Source organism: Dipodomys merriami, unplaced genomic scaffold, assembly GCF_024711535.1.
Source record: "Dipodomys merriami isolate MVZ:Mamm:240054 unplaced genomic scaffold, mDipMer1.0.p SCAF_9, whole genome shotgun sequence".
Classification (NCBI taxonomy): Eukaryota; Metazoa; Chordata; class Mammalia; order Rodentia; family Heteromyidae; genus Dipodomys; species Dipodomys merriami.
In genome coordinates, this window is record NW_027206512.1 from 44,349,639 (window position 1) to 44,374,499 (window position 24,861).

Below are 24,861 nucleotides of genomic sequence, written 5' to 3' on the forward strand. Positions count from 1 at the left end.
ACAATAAAATGGAAAGGATGAAGCAGGGGTTGGGAATATCAGTTGGATTGCCACTGTGCAGGTTCGTGATGAGGAAACAAAAAGTAGGGTAATTGGGGATGAGCATCAGAAATGTTAAGGAGACAGGAAGTGGAACTTCATGTCTATTAGATATAGAAGGTGGATACTAGGATTTTCAGATTTCTGCTTTTGATGAACCTTGGTGCTGTCCGTCAAAACAAGGAAAATGGCTGGGCTTCAGTGAAATCACACTTAGCATCCTGGCTACTCAGGAGGCTGAGATCTGAGGATCACAGTTCCAAACCAGCCTGGGCAGACAAATCTCAGAAATTCTTATCTCCAAGGAACTGGCAAAAAGCCAGAAGTGGAAGTGTGGTTCAAGTGGTAGAGCCCAAGCTGTTTAGTGAAAAAGCTGAGCACAGGCCAGCCAGCCAGGCCCCTTCTCTCCCTCCCACCACAGTCTCTCTCTCTCGCTTTCTCTCTCTCCCTCCTTCCCTCCCTCTTTTCCTCCCTCCCTCCCTTCTTCTCTCTCTCTTCTCTCTCCCTCCCTCTCTCCCTCTCTCTCTCTCTCTCCTCCCTCCCTCCCTCCCTCTCTCTCTCTCTCTCTCTCTCTCTCTCTCTCTCTCTCTCTCTCTCTCTCTCTCTCTCTCTCTCTCTCTCTCAGCATCTTGCCTCTTTCTCCCAACCCATGTCCTAGAAGGAGCAGGGAAGGGCTGGGCTGGGTGTTTCCTTCTGCCACCCACCCACAGGCTGCTGTTGGCAAGTCAGCAAAGCTCAGCCAGCTTGCTGTGGACCTACCACACCCACCCCACCCAATCTCCAGTAAGAGCTTAAGTCAACAGGCGCAGAAAATGAGGCCATCTTAGGATGGGGAGGGGGTGGAAAAAAAACTACCACAGCTGCTGCCTAATTGGCCTTCTAAATGGCCAGAGGCTGCCAAGTGCAGAAATGAACTAAATAAGCTTCCCCCCCCCCCCTTCAGGGTGGAGTACAGGCTCCAGCTCTCCACCCAGGCCACACCCTCCCAGCTGGCTATTTATAATATCTAAATGCCAGATGGAGCCTGCCCAGGGAATGGAGAACTTGACAGAAAGCAAAGACCCCACAAGTCTAGTTTTCCCCTGGAGCAGATATATAGCTCTTGAAGTGACCGTTGGGGACCAGAGGGACCAGGCACGGGGCTGCAGTGAAGCCAGGCTGCTGACCTGTTTACAAAGTCAGGCTTCCTAGCTGGCAGATGCTTCGCAGCCCACGCTGGGTGCTGGGCCCACGGAGGCTGTACCTGCTGGGTTAGGAGCAGGCACCAAAGTCCAGCAGGGGTGGCTCCCTGGACAGTGTGAATCAAAGCAGAAGGAGTAGCAGCCAGATGTGAAGTTGGTCAGGCAGGACAGCTGGAGCCGGCACCAGGGCTGAGCAGAAGTTGGATCAAGTGGTTTATGGAAGTCTAGAGATGGGGTAAATCCTGAGTTCTTCCTTGTGTGAAGGTATACCTGTTATTAACCCTTCAGAGGCTTCCCTTCCTGATTTATGAAACACAAATTGTAATTAAACCAGCTAGATGGAGGTATTGAGACCATTCCATAGATATGAAATGCTCTGGATAGTTTTCTAGCATGGAAACAATGACCTAAATTACCATAGGACTTTCTGCCTAGACTCAAAAGACCTCTGCTCCAATGCTTTCAGGGCAAAACTCGGTCCCTTGTTCCTGGGAGATCTGAAGGGCTCATCATGCCAGAACAAGCCAGAACAAAGGCCAACTCCAGCAAACAAGCCATCTGAAATTGGAACCTGGTAAAATCCTACACATATCCTGCTTCCTAGACTTCAGTCTGCTGTGAGTGAGAAACCACAGGTGATAACCCCTAACCAGATCCTCCATTCCTGACTCACAACCTCCTGTCTAGGAATTATCTTGACCCTTTATTATGCTTAGAGAGAGCCCCCAAGGGCTCACGGGCTAGATGCTTGGTCCCTAATTCAACAGTGGGGTCTTTAGGAGGTGAATGAATCACGGGCCTTTGTGAGTAGATTATATGGATCCATTGATAACCTCATAGCTTAATGGGGCTGGGGGTAGGGACTTGGTTGGGGGAGGGTGTCTCTGGTTCCTGACCTCCATGAGGTGAGTAGCATCTTCCCCCAGATACTTCTACCATCATGTGATGCCTCACACAGGTCTAAAAATCAACACCTGAACTCTAAGCCAGGATATTTTCTCCTTTGATATTCTTTTTCTCAGGTATTTTGTCACAGTGATGACAAATGACTAACACACCCACAGATCATATGGCATTGCCTTCCAGTGCTCCTAGATCAGACATCCTATAGAAAGATATTACCCACACATGTGTGTCCTTTCGAGTTTTCTAGTACCCACATAAATGAAGTTAGATTTTAAAGGTGAGGTTAAACTTAGTGCTCCTATTTTATTAATCCTAGTATACTTAAAATAGAGCTGTTTCAAAATACCATCAGTGTAAACATTACTGAGTCATGCTGTATATTTTACAGAACAGTGCATCTCAATCTAGACAAGTGTAGTTCTAGTGCTGGTACCACCTGTGGCCTGGAGCTATATGGTGTTAGGCAGTGAAATCCCAGAGCATTGACATGATTTTCATTGTCTTGTTCAGGGGGTCTCCAGCTGGAGTCTTTGAGACCTGCTGCTCAGGGGTTCAGGTGTGGGGATTTGGGGAAGATGGCAAGAGCACAGTCCACCTGCATGCCAGTCTGAGGAGACTGGTAGGAGGGGGCTACACTCTGAGGTAGAGCTAGGACGTGCAAGATCCAGGCTCAAAACATCCATTGTGTTTCTCTCTGGGCTTCTAGTCTGTTCTTCCATGATCTGGTGTTAGTTTGGGCAGGGTTGCCTGACAGATACTGTGAATAAAATAGAAAGCATCTCCCAGCCCCCTATAAGAACAGCAGGTCACTGGAACTGTCACTCTGTTGAGACCCTCTAAGAGACTGACTTCTTCACCTTCCTCCTGACTCTCACAGCTGGAGGAAAACCTTCCAGAGGAGCCTCTAAGGACAGAGGTTCAATGTGGGGGAGGTGACAGAAAGCAAAAAGAACAAAATAGGAGATACTGGGGCCCAGCACCTGTCTTGTGTAGTCTTAAGACACTAGGAAATCTTCCAAGGTGGCACACTCGGGATTGGGGCCTTTGAAGGCTCTGTGGACCTCTATATGTAAGATACAGCTTCCAAACATACCTCTTGAAAAGTACTTTATTTTGATGCTGTTAGGATCTGAGCCCATTAGAGCTGAGCCTACCTGGGAAATTATGGCCTTTCCTCACTGGGGAGGAGCTTATAGTTGCAGCCACCTTTCATCTAAAATGAGGATCCCTGCCTTAGGCAGAGAGTGCTGAAACCTAGCAAAGCCTGGAAAGGGTGAGATGTGACTATCTGGCTGGTGCCTATCTGTTCTGAGGCCAGGGAGGGGAGCCATGGATTCATACGTGTCCCTATACTGCTCGGCTGGACTTGGAGTCTCCCCAAGCTTAGATAGAGTGGGCCTTTTGCCTCTTTTCCCTGCCCACAACACAGTCTGCCAAGCGAGTCAGTAATGAGAAGATCTGGTGAGTAAGAGAAGTTGCTGACAGGGACAGCCTGAACAAAATGACCCCTTCTGGTCAACCTGGCTGAAGCACAGCCCTGTCCTCAGGGAGAGAGCAGTTGACTGGGAATAGAGCCAGTGAGCACGGCTGGGCCCTCAGATTTTGTCTGAGCTACTTTTATGTCCATCCAAAAAACGACCACAAGGATGGATACCCTTGCCTCAGAAGCCATAATTTCCCAGAGAAATTGCTTTAATACCTTCCCTTGAAACATAATTCTCTCCCTTCTTATCATCATAAAAATCTCAAAAATTAAAAGGCTCAGGAAATGAGGTTCTTCTGATAATTGTTTTTGTTTTTCTGATTAACAGGAAACTCTTTTTATTTTAACCAGTGATGCTGAAAATCTTTGTCTGGTGGGCCAGCGCCTGGATCTGTTTTTCATCATTCAGGACCCGGCGGGGCTGCAGGGCACTGTGACTCCAGATGGCATAGTCTGTAGACTGTAACCCGTGAGCCACGGAGTCAAGCCTGAGCTCATGCCTGCCACTGGCATGGCATTTTGTTTCTGTTTGCTGTGAACCAGACCTTTTTATAGGAGCACATTTGTTACGGTGTGTCCCCTTTTCTCCCAAATCAAAGCATAACAATTCAATTTGAGGCTCAAGTTAGCTGGGTTTCTCTTGACGCATGGCTATAGTCGGGGTAACATGCTTTTGACTCCCTGAAGTCCATGGCCACCTTTGGCTATGGGATAACTTTCACTTGGCAAGGACATTTCCATTTAGCCACCCATGGAGTCACAGAGGTTCTAGTCATTTCTGTAGTGTTTGATTGCTTGAGTATTTATAAGAACTCTCCATTGTGTCTGGAGCCAGTCAGATAATCACAATTATAAAATGTTTATTTTCTTAGATCAGTTTAAGCTGATATGGTTCTAAAGCATAATGAAAGTCAAGATAGTATAGATAAGAATATGGTTGGGGGCTACATCAGCTGAATCTATGGCCTCTCCCTTGATATGTCTAGACTATTAAGTGGCTAGAATATTAATATTAATTCACATAACTCCTTCAAGAAGTGGGGTGCTTGGTTGGGTAGATGCTGCCAATCCCCTTGTTTCCTCTGGCTTCCATCTCAGGAACCTGGGGAGATGAGGTTGCATAGAGAGGCAGAGGGACGTTCAAGGCCACAGGGTCTACTTGCAGCCACCCAGCACACAGAAGCTCAAAGAAAATATTCTATACTAACGATTGTTCAGAGATTTAAAATAGAGCACAATCATACTTTTGAAACACCTTCATACCACTAAGATAGTAATAATGGTAATAATAATACAATAATAATAATAATTGAAAAAGCCAGAAGCACAAATCTATTTGAGAGGCAATCTATTACGGTAATGTTTATCAGACATTGATGATACATTTTCATTTGTTGAGTAGACGGAGGGCAATTTAATTCTAGGTGCTGTTCTAGGATGTATTACTGATAAGGAAGACCGATTCTGTCCAGATAAGTAAGCATGAAACTTGTTGTTGAGAACAGTAAGGAAGATGAACAGAGGAGAGACAGGCTTTAAGGACAGGGCCAGTGGTGGGGCTGCCAGTTAGGGTGGGTAGGAATAATGTGAGTGGAGACCACAGTGAAACAATTACTTTCGAATGGTAGGATATGGATTACAGGCGTTTGGGATGACTTTGTTCTGGTCTTGTTTCTGTTATTGTAATTAAGCTTTAACCATAGGGATTTAATATATCCATCTCAGAAATAAGTTCTTTGGAGAGAATATCTGCAGGAAAGGAAGAAAGGCTTCTTCACTATAGGGCTTCCAAGTACAACCAACACAGGCTACCCTCTTTTTCATCTTCAAGTGAAGCAAAACCCTGGAAATTGTGGCTATAGCACATGTCTGATATGGGCAACACTGCTTCATGGAACCTTCCCACTCCAAGAAACAGAGGTGGCTGGTCACCACAGGAAAATCTGGCCCAGGCATTTTAAAAGCAGGACTCACATAGGCCTTCCACACTCAGTTGAGAAATTTTCCTGCAGATACAATGACTCTTTCATTCAACTTTTGGCTGACTCCCAGGCAGTTCACTCAAGAATTCAACATATATCCTACAAAATTAAGAAAAGTAAAGGAAGGGGGGGAGGTGTTGGGAAGGATGGGTGAGAATGTTGAAAGGGGTGACATTAATCCAGATGCATTGCATTCACAAACTGTTTTGTTGAATGGAAACTCCTTTGTACAACTACTTAACGATAATAATTTTTTTTTAAAAGAAAGAAAGTCACATAGCTGGCTGCTGGTGACTCATGCTCATGCAATCCTAGCTACCTAAGAGGCTGAGATCTAAGGAAGGGGGTTTGAAGTCAGCCCAGGGCAGGAAAGTCCATGAGACTCTTTCCTCCAATTAACCACCAAAATTCCAGAAGTGGAGCTGTGGCTCAGGGGGTAGAGCACTAGCCTTGAGCTAAAATGCTAACGGACAACATTTAAGCTCTGAGTTCATGCCCAGTAGTGGCACAAAAAAGGAAAGAAGGAAGGGAGGGAGGGAGAGGGGGAGAAAGGAAGGGAAGGAAGGGAGAAACAAAAGAAAGGAAGGAAGGAAGGAAGGAAAAAGGAAGTGCATAAAATGTCCTTGTCTCTGGTTTATAGTGCCCTTTGTGTTTGAATGACCTGAAAGTTCCTCAGAAACGAGGGAATGGGGAAATATGGGGAAGTATTTGTGCTCCACCACCCTGGTACCCCATTTTACACCGGTACCCTTGAATATGTGTGTGTCCACCTTCAGGCTATGGACCAGGAGGAGCTGGGTCACTCTATATCTCTTTGCCTTCTGTTGTTCCCTTAAAATGCTGAGGCAGATTTTTCCTCTTCCTCTAATTTGTCCTTTTTGTGGGCCGGGAGGGGGAGTGTAAAAATTTAACTCTTGGTAATCACTCATTTTAAACTTCTTTACCATTTATCCCAAAGATGCTTAGGCACACTCCCAACGACTATGAAAAAGTTTATCCTAACCCTCAGTGCTTACAACTCAACTAATGATGGTGTCTTTGCTTGTTAGATACGCAATATTCATCTAAGTGGCTCATAACAGTGTCTGGCATATGGCAACTGTATTTTTTTATGGCTATTATTGTTTCTTGATAGTCTACATTCAACATTGCTTGCTTTTGAACAGCCTCTGAATTATTCAGGTTTTGCATAAACAGCCTTCTATTATGAATGTAGAACAACAAAATAAGTGGTATAACTTACAAAATAAGAAAGTCTTCACAACAATGGGAAAGTAAGAATAAAATAAAAGATCAAGAATAGACAAAGATTCAAGCCAGGGCTGGGAAGGTGGCTCAGTGGTAGAGTGCTTGCCTTGCATGCCTGAAGCCCTGGGTTCAATTCCTCAGCACCACATAAGCAGAAAAAAAAAAGCCGAAGTGGCACTGTGGCTCAAGTGGTAGAGTGCTAACCTTGAGCTGAAGAGCTGAGAGACAGTGCCCAGGCCCAGAGTTCAGTCTCCCCGACCAGACCCCCCCCCCCAAAAAAAGACTCAAGCCAGGGGCTGGGGCTCATGCCTGCAATCCAAGCTACTCAGATCTGGAGGATTATAATTCAAGGCCCATCAAGGCAAAAAAGTTTTGCAATTCCAGTTCCAAGAGCGCAAGAAAAAAAAAAAAGCAGGGATTTAGACATTGTTCCATTAGTAGAGTACCAGCAGAGCACACTTGAGACTCTGAGTTCAAACCCCAGTGCTACCAAAAAATTTTTTAATTAAAATTTTAAAAATAGAAAAAAAAAGACAATCATTCCTTCCACTAACCCATAAGAACCTCTCCCATTTTGTACTTGTCCAGTAGGATTCTTCCCACACACATAAATAGTTCTTAAGCTTTGTCTCACCTAAGAATCTCCTGAAGGACTTTTTAAAAAATAGTGCCAGCCAACATCTAGAGCCCATGAACGTATTCCTAACCGCTTTAGCACTGGTACTGTTGTGCTGGGCCTATGATTTAGAAGCCATTATACTCTCTTTGAATTTGGAACCTGAATATAAATATAATATTCATCTCCTCAAATCAGGTCACAGTCCAGTTTGTCAATCAATGCCAGTCACTGCATCTGTGCATCTGACAGGCACCTCTCTAGGTCTATATTTGGGTCACTGACACAGATAAGCACCCACTGCCTCAGGGCCTATAAAATAAATTGATACTTCAATTAAAACTTAGGTTAGGCAATGTGTCTCCCCGACTCCAGCCCTTAGGTTCTTCTTAGTCCATGGCATTAAAAAGTCTTGGGGAGTTTGAAAACCATAAAAACCAAAAACAATGCCCGGTTCCTTCTCCAGGGAGTCTGCATTTGTTAGTCTGGAGTTCTCCCCAAGGCATTTAGTTTAAAAATAAACCTCTTTTTGGGTGAGTCTCATGTGCAACGGGGGCTGAGAACCACCACCATCTTCTACATCAAGTGGGTCACCTCTGCCCAGGTAACTTGAAGTTTCAAGAACTTTTTGAGGATGAGAGAGGGGAACTATTAAGTAGTTAGGGATAGAAAATGGCAGACGTACATGGTAGACAATATGTAGCCCATCGTGGTGTTTCCTATTCCCATTGTGCCTCAGATTCCTGCTCAAAATGGCACTTCTTCGCATCATGCCCTGGATTTCCATTCAAACATTTCTTCCCACAATGCCCTGGGTTCCCACTCAAAATCCTATGTCAGTAATGAGGTAATGCCTCAGACATGATAGAGCATGACCAATGAATTTTACTTCCATATTCAGGCCCTGAGATAGGGAACCAACAAGACAGCTGGTGTGGTGTGTGCACAAGCTCTCGGGCAATCATTACAAAGCCCATGAAAAGGAGGTCACCCAGGAGAGAAGATGTGGTAGGAGCTCCTGCACTATAATAACTGCCCCCAATCACACCTCAACAGAGTCCAGCTCCAGGGCCCCTGTCCTTGGAGACTCCGTACTCTACCTTTGCTTCCAATAAACTAGCTGCATTACTTTACTTTATTACTTATTCTATTTCTTAATTCTTTACCTGAAACTGACCCATACCCCTAGATGTCAACACTTTAATTTTCTTAGGCATCACAGAAGATAGTGTCAAAAGTGTTGCTAATATTAGTTATGTTTTCCTTGGTGCTCATCTTATATTTGGTTATTCCACTTTCAAAAATACAAATTTACATTGGCACAACAATTATACTGACCTTAGGGACTCATAACCATTCTGAAGACCATCTATTTGAAATGTTCACAATCTGTAGAGGAATTTTGCCTAAGGGTGATTTCAAGCTCACAGAACAGGATCCATTTAGTTTATAGCATCATAATGTAACGATAACTAACATTTATTGTTAACTTGCTCTCAGTCATAGAGCTCAGTGCTTTTCATAAATATCCACACAATAATCCTGTAAAACAGCTACTGTTATTCCTACTTCACAGACAAGAAGTTAGGATTCGATTCCAGTTAACTTCAGGGCTTGTCCTTATAACCACTGGATATTTATTCTATTAGCATCAAGCTTTCATCTTTCTCTGCAAATTTTGAGGATTTGAAGATTTGAGCCTGGGCACTGGTAGCTTAAACCTATAATCCTAGCTACTCAGGAGGCTGAGATCTGAGGATCACGGTGCAAAGCCTGGGTAGGAAGGTTTGTGAGACTTTCATCTCAGATTAGCCACCAGAAAACTAGAAGTGGAATTGTGGCTCAAGGTGGTAAAGCACGAGCCTTGAACAAAAAGAGCTCAGGGACAGCATGCAGGATGCTGAGTTCAAGCCATATAACTGACCAAAAAAAAAAAAAGATTTGAGTAAACATGAACTAGAATAAAATAAAACTGGACAGGATTCTGAGTCATGCCTCAGAACCAAATGTCTATACATTGGCTAATGGGAAGGCTACCAATTTGGCTGTAAATGTTTTGGAGGAAATGGAGACTAGGAGTAAAATCACAAGCTTAACTTAACATTGACCTTGTATTTAAAACAAATATGATTCAGAAGTACCTGAAAATTTCTGGAGGCTTTTTAAACAGACACAGGGATTAAAGAAGTATCTGTAAGCACATCTTTATAATTTACATACAACAGAGTTGTTCTGGACTCAATGAGAACCACAAATTAAGCCATCCACTCCTACTTCATGACACATACTAGGAATTCTAGCCAGCTCTATCATCTTCAAACCCTCTTGGGCTCCCATTTCTAATACCATTGTCAATCTATTCCAAAAAAAATACTAACAGCAAAGGAGCAAGTTTTTGCTCATATTTTCTCAGCATCCTGGAATGAAATTTGGATGGTCTGGATTTACTTTTGGAGTCTCACAAAGTCGCTTTCATACTCTCAGGCCATAAAATCACACGTGTTAACTCCCCTCCCCAGACTCTAAGGAATGTCTTCTCAATGCCTACTTTTCCCTTGCTGACCAGGTGGATAGGGCTATGTCCACAGGATGGCTGCCAGATCCGCAGTGAGGCCACCATAATCTGAAATATCAAGGCCCCTCCCTGCCAGGAGCTGAACACGTGACCACTTCTTCTTGCACTTTAGTGCTAGTTTGAGAAAAGCAAATTCCCTCATGGCCATTGAACTAATAAATGGATCAAGCTAATGCTTTATCACTTCTGTTTATGGGATGGCACAATAATTGGAAATTGATCATCAAAAATGTTGATATTTTCTTGCCATCTGAAAAAGACATGCTGTTAAGGCTTTTCTTAGTTTATTTGGGTTGCTTAGACTTGATAATTCATAACAGAGAATCAAGGCAGGATGGGGGCCTATACCTCATAGGTGAATACTACTTTCAAGCTTCAATACATCTTCACCTGGTGGAAGGGAAATCCCCTCCAGGTTCTCTGAAAAAGGCACTACTCAGCCAGGCACTGGGCTCATTCCTGTATCCCTAGCTGCTCAGGAGGCTGAGATCTGAGGATCCAGGATAGGAAAGTGTGTGACACTCTTATTTCCAATTAATCACCTCCCTCCCCTAACGAAAGAGCCAGAAGTGGAGCTGTGGCTCAAGTGGTAGAGTGTTAGCCATGAGTAAAAAAAACCTCAGAGACAGTGCCCAGCCCAAGTTCAAGCCCCAGGACTGGCACCAAAACACACACACACACACACACACACACACACAGCACTAATCTCATTCACAAGTGAAGCCCTCCTGACCTACTTCCCAAAGTCCCCACCGTTATTGGATGATAGACAACATATTAATTTCAAAGGGAAACATTCAAACCACAGCAGTTGATTTAGTGTTTTAAAGGACTTAGTACAAGACCTAAGCTGGGATAGAATTCGGCATCATTGGGAAGGATTTTTCCCTCACCTAAATATTAATCTGCCCAGAACACTCACATCTCTCCTCAGTTACCTGTTTTTCCTTTTTCCTTTTATCTTCAGAGTTTCACTTGAATACCACAGCTCCTCAGCTGAGTCTTCTCTGACCAATCACCTTGTGAGTGATTCCCATTTATGTATTCCAAATGTGTATCTCTCTGTGAGATGGAAAGTTTAAATGATAGCAGATACTGTTATTCCAAGGCTTACTGAATGGTACCAGTAGTATATAGCATTGCTACCTACCGTAACCATTGCTAGGGAGGTTGCTAGGCAAGCAATGAGTTAGCATGTCTGTAGAGATGCACCCAGAGAGTCATAGAAGTGCAACTCGATTATGTAGTCAGGGGGCTGTGGTGAAGAGGTGGATCCTGGGTGAAAAAAGCCAAATTTATCCTTCCTAATAGTCAAGGCATGGAGATGGTTTGAGTGTAGGAAATGTAGGAGTAAAGACATGGCCGTGTACTTCCAATAAAGGAAAATAGATCATGTCCTCCTTCTTAGAAAGTCCAGGAAGAACTGAGATGGGCAGAACCTTGGCACTAACAACCCCCAAGCAATCTTGCCTCGGCTTTGCTCACATGCTATTTCACCATCTGCACAGGTTTCCTGAGATGGTATATCTGCATGGGGATCACTCTGCCCAGGCCAAAATCTAGAACTGGAGCTTAACAATAGTCACAGTCACCTTTGGTTCAGGAAGAAATTTCTAGAGCAGGAAGGATACACTCAAAATTGGTCAACACAGATCCAAACAAAGAATAAGACAAAAGGGTTATTGGAAAGAGAGAAAGAGAAAGAGAAATGGTCATCAGAAGAGTAAGGGAAACAAGCCTGGTATGGTTTTACACACCAATAACCCCAACACTCTGGAGCATGGGGCAGGAAAATTGTCAGTTTGAGGCCAGCTCGAACTACTAAATAAAAGGGGATATGGGGAGTAAAAGCAGACAATCCTGTCTGGAAAAGTAATGTGACAAGATTGTTTCTCCTTGGTCATATCTTGTTGGCCATGCTAGCACCAGTGGGCCTGAGAAAGAGCGTTATGATAATAAAGTGCCTCAATTTACACATTCTATCTTTTCTTTTTTTTTGGTGTGGGGAGCTGTCCTTGGGCTTGAACTCAGGGCCTGGGTGCTGTTCCTGAGCTTTTTTTTTGCTCTCAAGGCTAGTGCTGTGCCACTTAAGCTATAGCTCCACTTACTTCCAGCTTTTTGGTAGTTAATTGGAGATAAGACTCTCAAGGAGTTTCCTGCCAGAGCTGGCTTTACACCTGGATCCTCAGATCTCAGTCTCCTGAGTAGCTAGGATTACAGGTATGAGCCACTGGTACCTGGCCATACATTCTATTCTTTACACACACACACACACACACACACACACACGCACGCACGCGTGTGCGCGCGCACAGAGTTTAGCTGTTGTTGGCTCTACTCAGCCAAGCATATTGCAAGTTTGGAATATGAAACTCCTGCAGCTCTCTAGGAAAGAGTTGTCTGTCGGCGGCTATGTAGACAATAGATTGACATACACATATATAGAATAGGTGGCTATATGGTAAAAGAAGATTCAGACTAGAATCTTCTACCTCCACTACTTCCTTAAGTATGCAGGGCAGCAAACCCCAAGTGGTGGAGGCCACGAAAAGGTCCCTAAGAAAGCGCTGTGCAAAGGCTTGGCAGAAAAGGTGTGTGAAAATGGTGCCATTGCTTTAGGCCATGATTTGGCAAAAGCTATGTGAGAGTGTTACTCAAACAAACTTGGAAACATTTGTGTAACTAGTTGAAAAGCTCCCAAATTGAGAATTTCAGTGTCTTAAAAGTCTTTAGTTAAAAATATAAAACTCTAACACATCTAAAATGGATGGAAATTCACTAGCCAGATTTCAATGACAATCTTAGCAAAATCGGTCAATAAGAACAAAGAATGCACACGGTGACTTACTTTAACAAGCAGGGCTCTTCCTCCAAACCGTTACTGGAGTTTGGAAATAATCTCCCTTCAGCTGTGACTGCAACAAAATCAACCATGATTTTAGGCTGCACTAGAAAGTGACATCTAAATGATCACAATCTTCAACCATGTAAAATAATAACATGTTTGCTGGTCTCCATAAGAGGACTAGATTGTGGCAGGAAGTGGTAATGCTAAAGCACTTATCTAGCATGTATGAGAACCTGGGTTTGATCCCTAGTGCCACAAAAAACCCCACTGGATAGCAGCTTTATCCTTAATAAACCATTTTACTTCCTGCAAAACTATTGTTTGATAATTACAACCTTGTGCACACAATTTGCCATTCCACTTGCTGGTATAAATTCAAACATTTGAGCTTACCATTACAATGACTGGGTGATTATTTGGTTTGTAGATATAAAGGCAGGTATCTATGAAGCCTACTCAGAATTTACCTCTTGGTTTTTGTGAGAGATTTTAAATAATGGCTGTTGTGGTCGCTCTGTAACAGAAATGCTTACATTCTCATCATCCTAATTATCCTAATTTCTGGATGACAGCAAAAAACTCCCACAGATAATGGAAGGATTCATTTCTACAAAACCAAAGGTATTTCTATAGTTTTTTCCCTTCTAAAAACAAATTCAAGTTTAAAATCTGCAAGTTTCATAACTTGGTGTTAAGAGCCATCATTGCACCTAATGAATAAACATCATCTAATCCAGCCAGATCTCTGGGGCATTCCTCCAACTCCAAGTCCACACATGGGGTTGGTCCCTGAAGTGCTCCCAGTTTTAACTTCCGCCAAATGAAGATCCAGGAGGTATTTCAGGAGTGAACCCATTTGAGCTCCTTACAGTACAGATCACCCTTGTGAGTAAAAGTTTCCCTGCTGTATAAATTGAAGTAATCAAGAATGGTCCCTAAATCTCACTAGATAATTAAAGTTGGGTGGTGTCCACTACTAGGTATGTAGACTAGGGGCTGCTCTGATCCGTCACCTCCAGCTTCTCCTCTATGATCAAGTGGGAGCTGGTCTCCTACTACCCAGCAGAGGTAGATTTCCTCCAGTTCTCGCAGTCCATTATTCTCAGGAGCCAGGCAAAAATCCAGAAAGCAGAACTTAGATTTAAGGGAGCCTAGCTTGTAAAGTGTTGTACCACACAGAACATTTACAGAATGTTCGGTTTGGTAACATTAGGCAGATAGAGGGAAGATGAAGGATGGAAGGAAATCCTAGATGCCAGCAGAATGTTAGGCCATCAGAAGCTAAATAATGATGACTCATCATGATGACTTAAATGAAGGGACTTTGTTAATGATACATATATATCCACCATCATTTGAATTAGATAGGCTCCAAAATTAATAGTGGACATTTGCTTGGTCTATTTGGTTAATCCAGAACTGTATTTCCCAGAGCCTAATTCTTCCAAATGTTGATCTGAGGTGGCCCTGGGCCCCAAGTGGGCCCCAAGCGGTCATGATGGTGGCCACAGCTTCCCACAGAGCTCCGCATGCCCCTGGCTAGCTCCATAGGTGGCTATACATCAGCATCTCAGACAGCTTGGGCCTGCAGTTGGGTTTTATCTAATTCCTGGAACAAAATCCAGTACTTGAGCACTCACAAGCAGCTCTGTGAACCCCAATTTACCAACCAGACCCAACACACAAAGCCACAATGCACACTGCCCTTCTGTCTATACCCAGAAGAGGGAACCCAAACTCAGTGTAGTTGTCTCAGCTGTCACGGGTAGTAGTGGGTTTCCTGAGGGCTCATAATGTCATAAGTATACAAGAATTAATGGTATCACAAGACAACTTGCAAGTGTACTTATGTGTGCAGCTTTGAGGGGGGAGGGGCAGAACATGAAACTTGCTTTAAAAACTGCCTGAGAACCTTCACAGGGATGTGAACTTTCTTCTCCTGCCAAGTCATAGGCTGAGATTATGTCTGACGTACACCCACAGGTTTGTGTCCACAGCTCCGGCTCAGTGCAATCTTTTGTTATTTATTTTTGCCAGTACTCAGGTTTGAACTCTGGGCCTTGCGCTTTGCTCAGCCTCCAAGTTGGCTTTTTGCTGCTTATTTTGGAAATGGGTGTTCATGGTCTTTTCTGCTGGGGCTGGCTCTGAACCTCCTGAGTAGTTAGGACGACAGGTATGAACCACTGGTACCTAGACCAATGCAACCTCTTAGTGGCACCTATAAAAGTAGAATGGGTCTCACTAATACTAATATTTACACTTAGTAAAGGAGTGCTCACTCCTTTACTCATGGGCTACAAAGCAAGAATCCGGAGTTCAAAAAAACCAAGAAAACAACAACGCAGAAAAATATAGGCATAAATTGTTTGTTTTATTGCTTTGTTGTTTCTTGATGCAGTTGTTTTTGAATTGTAGTAATAAGATGGCCCAAACTTGACATTTATCAAATATCCAAATGGTAAAATTTGATTTGGAAAGACAAACTCAAGTGTTAACTCCTGAAGCTACATCTGATGGAACCACTTGTGAGAGAGGCAACTGGCTTGTCATGTTTCAGAACCACTCTCCTCTGATCCAGAAGCAGCAGGCAGTATAAAACCACACCCACCATTCAGAAATTACAATGACTCCAAGTATGGTGACCCTTGCTTCTATCTCAGGCTTAAAAGAAAACCTAACACCAAAGAGAGTCAAGAGACTTGTGAGAAATGGAAGGGGTCATGATTAGAAGGACCAGAAATGATTTTGCTGTTTGGGAGGCCACCTGTGCCACACAGTTCTTCTCTAAGAGCTCTAACAGCCCCTTCTAAGTACTGGGAGAACCCCTACACAATCACTAGCTGAACACAAGGTGACCAGGAGCAGCTCTTTGCTTAAAGGCACAGGGTCCTCATCATCCTGAGAGAAGTGTCATGGTGTTCTGAGTTCTGTTCAAAACACACTCCTACCTTTGAAAAACTGTCAGTTGCTATATATCTCATTGCCATTTCAGCCTGGTCTCTTTTCAAAGATCCAGAACCTTGGGATACTCGTGAAGATCTTGATGTACCCTGATCCTTCCATAAGGAATCAGATCTCCAAAGTATTGATACTCAAAGGGATACATGGCTGCAATACATCATACAACAGGTAAAAATAAATACATGACTCTAGTGTGCGCATGAAACCATCACAAAGAAATAAATATCTTAGACCCTACAATCGCAGATCATGTACTAGGAATACCTGATGAACTCTAAAAACTGGCGATTTCCCTATAAAACACTATGTGTCATGACTCTGATCACCTATACTTTAAAGATAAACAAAAAAATATGGAAACACTAATTTTTTTAAAGACTGATTTTTTTAAAGTACTAATAACAGTGGTCAGATTTGCTAAATAATTCAAGATATCCAATTTAAATGTATCTTTTTTCCTTCCCATAGTCATTTTAGGTTTCCAAGAATGGACAGACCACCGGGCACTGGAGGCTCTTGCTTGTATTCCTACTTACTCAGGAGGCTGAGATCTGAGCCAGCCCAGACCTTAAGATTCTTATCTCCAATTAACCACCAAAAAGCCCCAAGTGAAGCTTGTGAGGTCCACTCAAGGCTTAAGTGGTAGAGCCTTGACTGAAAAAACTAAGGAACAGCACACAGGCCCTGAGTTCAAGCCCTAGTACTAGCACAAAATTACAAATAAAAAATGGACAGATTATGGCTAGATGCACTTCCTTCAATGACATGAAAATGTGGTCACACAGCTCTTTCTTGAAGAGTGACAGATTTACATTTTTGTCTTCAGACCTTTCTGCTTCTGGAATCCTAGTATATGAATGCTATTTGCAAACACAGTGTCATTGAAAAAGGAAACACCAAGGAAACATAAAGGTGCCTTTATTCATGTCCATGCCATCTAAAGCTACTAGAACGGTAATCAGGATTGTGAGAAGGGACGAGTCATAACCTAAAACAACAATAATAATAAAAGCTCTGGGACATTTGTCCTCTGAATTGCAAGCGTGAGCTCAAAAGAATTTGCACATTGGTGAACTAGTTTCCTCCCTGAGAAATTCGCTTTCCCATTGTCTGCCTCCAGCATGTGTCTGTCTGGGTTAAGGCCTGGACAGTGGTGGGATGGTGTGTAGTCTCTTTCCAGATCTGGGCTGGGTGCAGTCAGGCTCCAGGGCCCTCGCTGGCCTGGGCAGGCGGCCTCCGCAGCTCCTCTACCATCTGCAGCAGCGCAGACCGCTCCAGCTCCAAAGCCAGCGTGGCCTGCTTCAGCTTGCTTTCATTGCTCAGCAGCTTCTCTATTGTGGCCTCAAGGCTTTGGATTCTGCTATTTGCCACCTGGAGAATGAAAGGAGTGATGAGAATGTACCTGTCCATTATGACACAGCAGGGGGTCCTGTGCACTTGGCCATCCAGCTGTGGAGACGCTTACCAGAGTTAGCCTATGATTATTAATTTTGCTCACACATGTTTTTCTCAATTTCCCATGTAGACAGGCTGAACCAGACTGCAATATCTTAGAGCACCTTCCCTGATCCCAGCTCACCACCACAGGCAGGACCAAGGTGATGGCCAAAGAGTGCTTCAGGGAGAAGAGACAGAGGCCAGGAACACATAGCTCCTGCTGTGCTAGAACACTGTTCTAAGCCATATATGTAATATACAAACTGCTTTGATTCACAATAATTTCTATATGAAGTTCTATGGAGTAACAGCTCCCTAGCCTGAAATTCTTTATTTCCCTTGGAGTAGCAAGATAGCATTGCAAGATGCCCAGGATGAGAGCATGCTGCTAAGAGGTCTGCACTGGCTCCCTGAGTGGCCATCACCCCCTGAATGTGAGAGTGAGCAGTGTCCTCCTTCCTATCCTAGAGGAGGAACAAAGCTCTCAGTTCACATCCGTAGAGCCTGGCACCCTACCAGTACCAGAGAAGAAAGCCTTCCAATGCTGCCTGGGCAATGGGGCCTCTCTTCCTTAATCTTCTCTAGTGACATGTGGCCATCCTTGAGAGGACCACAAAAGTTCTAACACTGAGAGAGGAGCCTTTCTGTAGAGCAGTGGCTGGTAAGGATTGCTACCTTATTAATCCAGTTTGGCTCTTCACATGCCCCCATTTATTTCATGCAGGAAAAAACTTTCTTGGCTTCTCATTTAAAAGCCAAGAAAAAAAAGTGCTTTTGAACTTATGTATCCTTATGGCAGAGAGACAGAAAGACAGCTTATGACTCAAAGTCAAGCTTCAGCTGTGCCATTGGAATACTCAAAATAAAAAGGGGTAAATGGCTGAGGGCTGGTCTCTGTCAATTTGAGAGGGGAAGGTGGACATCCTGGTACACATCTCTAAGACACACCCTGTGATCCTCAAAATCCACCAACACATACCCCACCCCCAGCTCAGTAAATAACACCCTTGCCTGGTTATTTACCACTCTGCATTAATGGCAGCTTTCCTCAGTAAGACTGAAGACAGAAATCTCTCTCAGACTCTGACTTCCAGTCCCTAGCTCATAGAGGGTGCTCAAAAACTAGCTGCCATAAGAAATCTGTGTATTTCTATCTATCAGTACCAGGTATGTCTATGCAGTTATCTTACGTGCTGCTGGACAAATAGGTTAAAAAGAACAGTTCCAGCTCCTAGAACTACATTTTCTTACTTTGTTTTTAAGAAAATCTACTTCATACTTATTTCATCCATTTATTTTAAATGAATGAACATCAGTGTATCTACTTCAGACACATGAAGAGTTTAATAAATGTATACAATTTTAGACATACCTTAAAGATTATATAAATAAATAAATAAATAAGCAAACAAATAAATGCTGGCTTTGAACTCAGGGACTGCCAAGCCATGCTTTCGCACTGGTTATTTTTGAGATAGGGCTAACATTTTTTTTCCCCTGGGGCTTGAACTCAGGGCCTGGTAACTGTCCCTGAGCTGCTTTTGCTCAAGGCTAGCACCCTACCATTTGAGCCACAGTGCCACTTCCAGCTTGTTCTGTTTATGTGGTACTAAGGAACAGAACCCAGGGCTTCATGCATGCTAGGCAAGCACTCTACCACTAAGCCATATCCTCAGGCCCAGGTATAACATTTTTATCTAGGCCTGTGCCTGGACTCTGATTCTCCTAATTTATTCTTCCTGTAATAAATGGGATCACAGGCATGCACCACCATACCCAGCTTATTCCACTGAGATGGAGCCCCATGAACGTTTTTGCCCTGACTCTGTTTCCCAAGTAGCTATGATTAGAGGCATGGGACATTGCACCCAGCTGTTAACACGTAGAGGTGTGCAGTTTCACAGCAGCAGCACCCCCATCCCTTCCACCAAACCCTTGTAGGCAGTAGCCTAACAGAGGGAACCTTTTATGTGAGAACTGCTTGCTGCCTTAACAAGCTCAAGGCATTGTCGTGAATGCGAGCTCCCGCAGAAGTGCTCCATCATGTTATGCTTCAGAGGTCTCCTGCTGGCTCAGAAGCCACTGAAAATGACCACCTACACTGTGAATGTATCCCAGCAGGCCAAAGAAGTCTCTGTGCCCCACACTCTCCTCAAGCTCTCTTCTGATTACAGCTGACACTCTAGGAGAATATATACAGGCATGCTTTAAGTTAGAACAACTCAAACTTAGGGAACAAAAGAAGTTAAATTGTGGTTCTGGTTTGGTTTAGTTCTTCTACAGCAAACATCTACTAGGATCTACTAGGATAGATGGTGTGGGGGAGGAATGCACTTGATTTATTTAAGTCCAAGATGAAGACTGGAACTTGGCACTTGACTCTTTCACTCACTGGCTAGTGCTTTACCAATTGAGCCATGCCTCCAACCCAAGGAATGCACTTCTGACAAAGGCTGCACTTAGAACATCAGGCTGTTAAATGCTGGTATTTCTACAGCATGGCCAAGCTTCCTGTCTCTGGACAAGAAGGGGGCACTTAATTTACAACCAGCCTAGCACTGGCAAACAATACTGAAAACATTCCCCAGTATTGTTCAACACTACCTATGACATTAAAAAGGTAGGATGTAGAGTTACTATATGCTAGTTGCCTGAGAAAGAAGTAACACTTTGTATAACGTCTTTCTGTGCCTGCCACCCAGATGAGGGAACAGGATGGGTGGTCTATCTGGGGTGACAGGGTAGTGAGTGGGGCCCTCACTGGGTCTGGCAGGTCCAGGCCTCTGAATGGCATGATGGTGCTCACTCTGTTTCTCCCTCTGCTGGCCAGGCTATACTGCCTGTCTTCTGTGTGTCCTCTACTACATTTATTCATGTCCCAATGGAAGTTGTAGAGAGGAGGACTGTGCCCTTTGCTAATCAAATCTCTGCATTAGTTCCAAGGACTCACAGATACTGACTACATGTTCTGGTTTATTCTGTTAGGTAGATTTCTGTATTGCTTCCCTTCCTCATTACCCCTGGGTGGACCTAGATTGCTCTGCTCATGGCAGTGAAGGCTTTCAACTCTTTTCAAGGTAAATAGCACAACTGATGGCATTCAGCTGGCAGTACCACAGAATGTGGGACTAAGTATGTCTCTAGGTCTGTCTCCTAGTGCAAAAAGAACCTCTCAGTAAGCTCCAGGACTGTCTGACCTTAGCAAGAACATCTGTCTGCACCCTAATAAAAAGGACCAATTTTCTTGGGATACCTTTGATCACAACTACAAACAGACAAGGGTGAGAAAGAGCCTCCAGGCATGGGAAAGTCCAGTCTGCGGTTGCCCTTGGTGAGTTAATGAGCTACTATCTGCTGTAATTCAGGAAGCTGCTTTATAAATATGCTTTACCTGCAATTGTTCTAGGAGGTCAAGGTTCTGTTTGCGTAAGCTGCTGTTGGTTTTCTCTAATTTATCCATTCTTTGGTTGTCACTGAGAGGAGAGGAATCAATAAGTTCTTCTTGAAGCACATGGTACTCAACCTCATAAGCTTGTAACTGTTTAGCAATATCCATCTCAAACACCTGTTAAGTGCAGAAAAGTTATTAGGCTTCAAAATGAGAATGATCACACACACACACACACACACACACACACACACACACACACACACACACACACACACACACACACACACACACACACACACACACACACACACACACACACACACACACACCGGTGTGCCCACACGATCATGTCAGTGAGCATATGCCCTTTATTCCCAGATCAGCAGTCCTGGAATTACACAAACTACATAAGGAGCAGTGACCATTCTGAAGAGGTAGTTGTCTTACTTGAGAAGGAAAGATATAAAAATCATCTAGAATATTTACAAGGTATCAGTAAATGCAGGTTCCTATTACTCATCTTCAAAAAGCCAAATCTTGTTTTTAAAAGAATTTAGAAAAATTATTTTTAGTTCTTGTTTTCTCTGAAAATTCTACTAGGTTAGACACATCAACTATGGGTTAAAAAGAAGAAGAAGAAAAAAAGAATCATATGTTATCTGCACAGTCACTAGGTCAAAGTTTAATTATAAATCAGCTGGGTTTTCAGAGTTGCAAGAACAGCTAAGTAATGGAACTGCTTAATAAAACCTCCTCTTTGCACAGGGATTTGCAGAAATGAGCCAAACCCAAATGTCACCCACACGGCTGAGTGAATACAAAACAATGCCTAGTTGTCTCCCTTCCCATAATGGCAACAGAGATGACCAAACCGCTCATGTGAAACACAACCCCAAAATGCACAGTGACTCTACTTTCTCCTAGTGAGTAAGCTGCAGGGCTGAGTGAGGCAGGGCATGAGAGGGAATCAGGAGACAGATACAGTGCAGTTCTGAGCATCCCCAGCCCCTTGGCTCTGCAGAGGAGAGAGCCCCAACATGGATCTGATGGCTCCTAGAATTCAAGGCCAGAAGAGAGTTCAGAGAACGGAATTAGACTTCAAAAGAGCAAAATCCACCTCTCTGCTGCCTTTTCTTATGAAATGAACACCAATATTAAAAAAAAGTCAGTAGAAAATGAGCTGCCCCTCATGGTACCTGGGAGCATTTACATTAGCCCACCTTCCTGAGCATCAACTCTCAAAAGCACGTTCACTTTCTCATCATTTCCAACAACCTTATTTTACTTTCTCTTTGTTGGAATGTATTATTAGTATGTACCCTTCCATTTTAATTTAACAACCTCCATCTTGGGTTTTCAGCCCTTTCACCCTGAAATCAGGTGACCAGACCAGACCAGACTGCAACTGTCTTCCCCGCCTCCCCCCCGCCCCCACACCTGATACCCTTCAGCTGCAGGAGTGGAATGCCTTCTGCCTAGACCTAACTGCAACTGTTGCAATCAGGAAACCCCACCCTGGCTAAGTGCTATATTTGATCCCAGCTGCAACTGCAGAGAATTCCCTGTTCCTAGTGGGATTTTCCATCCCTAGCCCTTGGCCCTATAAAGATACCCTCTTTGTAAAAAGACAAACATTGCGCCCAGCCCGAAAGGCACAGCCTTGTCAGCTTGCTGACAATAAACTTTTGCTGTATGTGATTTGATGTCTGCATGGTCTTCTGGGCTGGAGCTTTCAGGATGAATTTTCTTATTTCTCATTTTCATTTATAATTCAGTGATTAATACTAAGTATGCTCAAAAGTAATTCCATGCCTACAAATTAAAATATATGGCATGAGGAGGGAAGGGTGGTGATAGAGAATAATTTACCATACTGAACTGATTTATTTTTATTTTTGTTCCTTCAGAATAACCATGAAGTCAGCCGGAATTATCATCTCCATGTCAGTCCAGGTAACGAACGCTCAGGTTTTGAGTCAGCCATGAATCTGGGGCTCCACTGGCAATTCTCTGAATGACCTTGAACAAGTAAGTCCTTTAACTTCTCTGGCTTCAGTTCCTGGCCACAAATATGAGGCTAATCACTACTGCCTCCTGGCATCAAGCTGAAGATAAAATGGGACAACTCACAGAAGGTTCTAGCACATGCCTGGCAAGCTCCCTTAGCAAAGAGATCTGGTTCTACTCCTCTGTCACAGACCCCTCCCACATTTCAAGTTTGTGCCTCAGAACTACAATGGATGCCACATCATGGAACATATGAACAGTGTGAACAGAGCAAACCTCACAAACCTGAAACCAGAGTCTGTTGTGGCACTGTAACTAAAAATACCACACAGAACAAGTGTTATTCACATGATTACTTCCTTTCATCCGCCAAGATTTATTTTTAGACAATTTCCTAACCTGGGAAACCTGGGAACAAAGCCTCTGGCCTATTATGCAGACTAATGACCAGCTAAGGTTAATAGCTCTCAGCTGCAACCAAGGGCTACACCCTTCCTGACCTCGCCAATCCCTAGGAACCACCCTAAGGCACGTTCATCCTGGTTTAACTTCATCGTTATCTTCTGATGGCAAAACACAGCCCTGATTTTGCAGTTATGCCCCAGATCTGAAACCCAACAGTTCACTGGATAGGTGATGGTAAAAGTTTAGGCCAATGACTTGGGCAAGAAATAGAAAAAGGAAGGGTGGTAGGAGGGGCCTCGTCCTTGCACACTTAGTGAGCACAAGTGACTCACTGTGCCAGTTCTCAGAGAAAGAGCAGGAAGAGAGTAAGGCCTAATCCTGTCTAGGGATCTTGGGTCCCTTTTTTCTCCACCAAATAAAGAATTATGAGGATGGGAAAATGAGAACAGAGGCAAAGTGAGAGTAAGGCACCAAGGAAATGAAAATGGTCTCTTGGCTACCAGTGGATTAGTATATGCTTGCAATCAGTCCTGTCCACCAGCTTCCCTAGCAAGGAGGAAAAGGAGAGTACAGACATATTGAGGTACGAGAGTGAGAAATAGGACCCAGAAATTGGTAGTCCAACTGCAGTGCTCATGGGGATCATTTTATATCCCTTTGGGTGAGTTTCAGCTGTTCTGCAATCTGGCTGGTCACTGTCCACCTCATCCTAAGGGGTGCCTCTCCCTTGCTTGGGTCTGCTCCAGGGCTTTGCTTCCATCAGAGTCACTGTCTTTGTTTCCCAAGGTCTTTAGGAAGAGAATGGGGTGTTATTTCCACAGGGCTGCTGTTTCTTTCTCCCTAACTGCCTCAGCTTTCTCTTTCTGCCTCTTCCTCAGTCCTATGGAATCTGAGCAAAGCACCATCAATGAAGAGAAAAGACTATTAAAAACATGGTGCTGTGGGAAAGCAGCCCACACAACTAGGTGTGGTCCATTTCTTGCACAAGTACATCTCTGGCTGTCACACAGCTTGAAAGATGTTTTTTCCAGGTCCTGTGAACTAGCTAAAAGTCCCCCAACTTTGAATCTGTGCCCTTTGATCTGAGCTATTTTCTGCTCTGTAATCACCATGGGCTCCAAAAAGGACCAGAATCACAGATAAGCAATCTTATGTGGAAGGCAAACTACCCCTCAAACAAGCATTGTCCTCTTCTTATCATCTTTAAGCAAACATTAAAGCCAAAAATTGAGGAGACCACTTTTTCCTGTTCTGTTCCAGTAATAAAGCATTAACTTCAACAGAACTCCTAGAAGGGCAAAAACTGAACTAACAGTCAACCTGTAATTTGGAGCTGTTTTAACTACACATATCTTTCTTGCTCACTGCCTCTAATTCTTCCTATTCAACATGAAGCCAATGTCTGAAAATGTCCTTAAGTGCTGTCTTTCCATGACTGCATCTAATAAACCTCTTTTCTCTGCCAGTCATCATGTTTATTTGGCATATGGGGGTGAGTGGCTGGACCTAACTTGGCAAAGTAGGAATTACCCATTTCCCTATGTTCAATGCTTTGACAAACAGAACCATTCATTTTCTTTGTTACTGTAGCTACATTATAGGAAGCAAAGAAAACAAAATTACCAATACAATTTTATCTTATATTTCCTATCATCTTTATTACTATCAGTATGTTTTATTACTTGTAAAAAGATAACCTAAATTTTTTTTCAGTTGCTATATGTTCTTCATAACCACAAATGTATATGGCACTCTATCAACTTGACATACCACAGCCATATC

General features: G+C 43.5%; 1 protein-coding gene across 8 annotated transcripts in view; it reads right to left on the reverse strand.

Annotated features, from left to right (window-relative positions):
- Positions 1-16,740: 16,740 nt before the first annotated feature.
- Tbc1d1 (TBC1 domain family member 1) overlaps positions 16,741-24,861 on the reverse strand; it is a 179,302-nt gene continuing 171,181 nt past the window's right edge. For 7 of the 8 annotated variants that reach the window (XM_070012432.1, XM_070012431.1, XM_070012433.1 and 4 more), the window contains 2 exons: positions 20,668-20,841; positions 16,741-17,210 (listed from right to left, as the gene is read on the reverse strand). In XM_070012432.1, coding sequence (XP_069868533.1) covers positions 17,037-17,210; positions 20,668-20,841 — 348 coding nt within the window. In that variant the 3' untranslated portion in view covers positions 16,741-17,036. Of the gene's footprint in view, positions 17,211-20,667; positions 20,842-24,861 lie in introns of those variants that run through there. The other variant, XM_070012435.1, reaches the window with a different exon arrangement.